Consider the following 1,095-nt stretch of genomic DNA (forward strand, 5'->3'; position numbering starts at 1 on the left):
TTTTTTTTTTTTTTTTTTTTTGAGAATGAAATGTTTCCCATCATAGTGGATTCTTAAGCACATTCTCCACGTATGCGGCGTGCTAGCTGGATGTCTTTTGGCATAATTGTTACACGTTTGGCATGGATAGCACACAGGTGGGTGTCTTCAAAAAGGCCAACCAGATAGGCCTCACTTGCCTCCTGCAAAGCACCAATAGCTGCGCTCTGGAAGCGCAGATCTGTTTTAAAGTCCTGAGCAATTTCTCGCACCAGACGCTGGAAGGGAAGTTTGCGAATCAGAAGTTCAGTGAACTTCTGATAACGTCTAATTTCACGGAGTGCCACAGTACCAGGCCTGTAACGATGAGGTTTCTTCACCCCTCCAGTAGAGGGCGCACTCTTGCGAGTGGCTTTTGTAGCCAGTTGCTTCCTGGGTGCTTTACCACTGGTCGATTTGCGGGCAGTCTGCTTTGTACGAGCCATGGTACAGAGACCTCCTTACTTACCCCTCTTCTCCTTCGGCTGGAGCTCGGCGAGCGAGAGGCAGCGCTGGCGTTAGAGAGCGACGGCTTCCCCTTCAGTCTTATCCTTCACATGGTAGAAAGTAATCTTCCAGAAGTACAGCCTTAATTATGTTATTTTCCTCCTCAAAAAAAGTGATAGTTCCCACTGACTATCTGTAGTAGAAGGAGACCTCTTTGGAGGACCTGCCCAGCCATGCCTCTTTCTTTCAACTTTCACACACACTATCCCTTCTATTGAAGGGTGAGCCCAGTAGGTTATGTTTTCACTGTATAACACCCCTACCCTGCCCCCCAACCAGAACAGCTGATATTCGAGGGGTAGACACCTGACCAGGGGACAGACAGTCCATTGGCCACTGGCTAATCAAATTGTCTCTGTCGAGTTGGAACCAAGAATCAAGAGACTGTGGTGACAAATGCTTGGCCTACAGGTTGGCTTGAGTCAGGGCCAGAGTTGCCCTATGGGGGATCAGAGGACACAGCGTGCAGAGAGAAGCAGTGGCAAGAAACTATGGGCCACCAGAGAGAGTGACTGGGAATAGCTACTGTCCACACTCTAGCATCTGGAGGTCCAGTCATGCTGCCCCGCA

General features: G+C 49.4%; 1 protein-coding gene across 2 annotated transcripts in view; it reads right to left on the reverse strand.

The window, feature by feature from the left end:
* Positions 1 to 551, reverse strand: part of LOC105532443 (histone H3.3-like) — a 1,165-nt gene extending 614 nt beyond the window's left edge. Inside the window, exon 1 of one of the 2 annotated variants that reach the window (XM_011970616.1) lies at positions 33 to 551. In XM_011970616.1, coding sequence (XP_011826006.1) covers positions 54 to 464 — 411 coding nt within the window. In that variant the 5' untranslated portion in view covers positions 465 to 551 and the 3' untranslated portion in view covers positions 33 to 53. The remainder of the gene's footprint in view (positions 1 to 32) is intronic. The other variant, XM_011970617.1, reaches the window with a different exon arrangement.
* Positions 552 to 1,095: the final 544 nt, after the last annotated feature.

This window comes from Mandrillus leucophaeus, unplaced genomic scaffold (genome assembly GCF_000951045.1).
Source record: "Mandrillus leucophaeus isolate KB7577 unplaced genomic scaffold, Mleu.le_1.0 Scaffold96, whole genome shotgun sequence".
NCBI lineage: Eukaryota > Metazoa > Chordata > Mammalia > Primates > Cercopithecidae > Mandrillus > Mandrillus leucophaeus.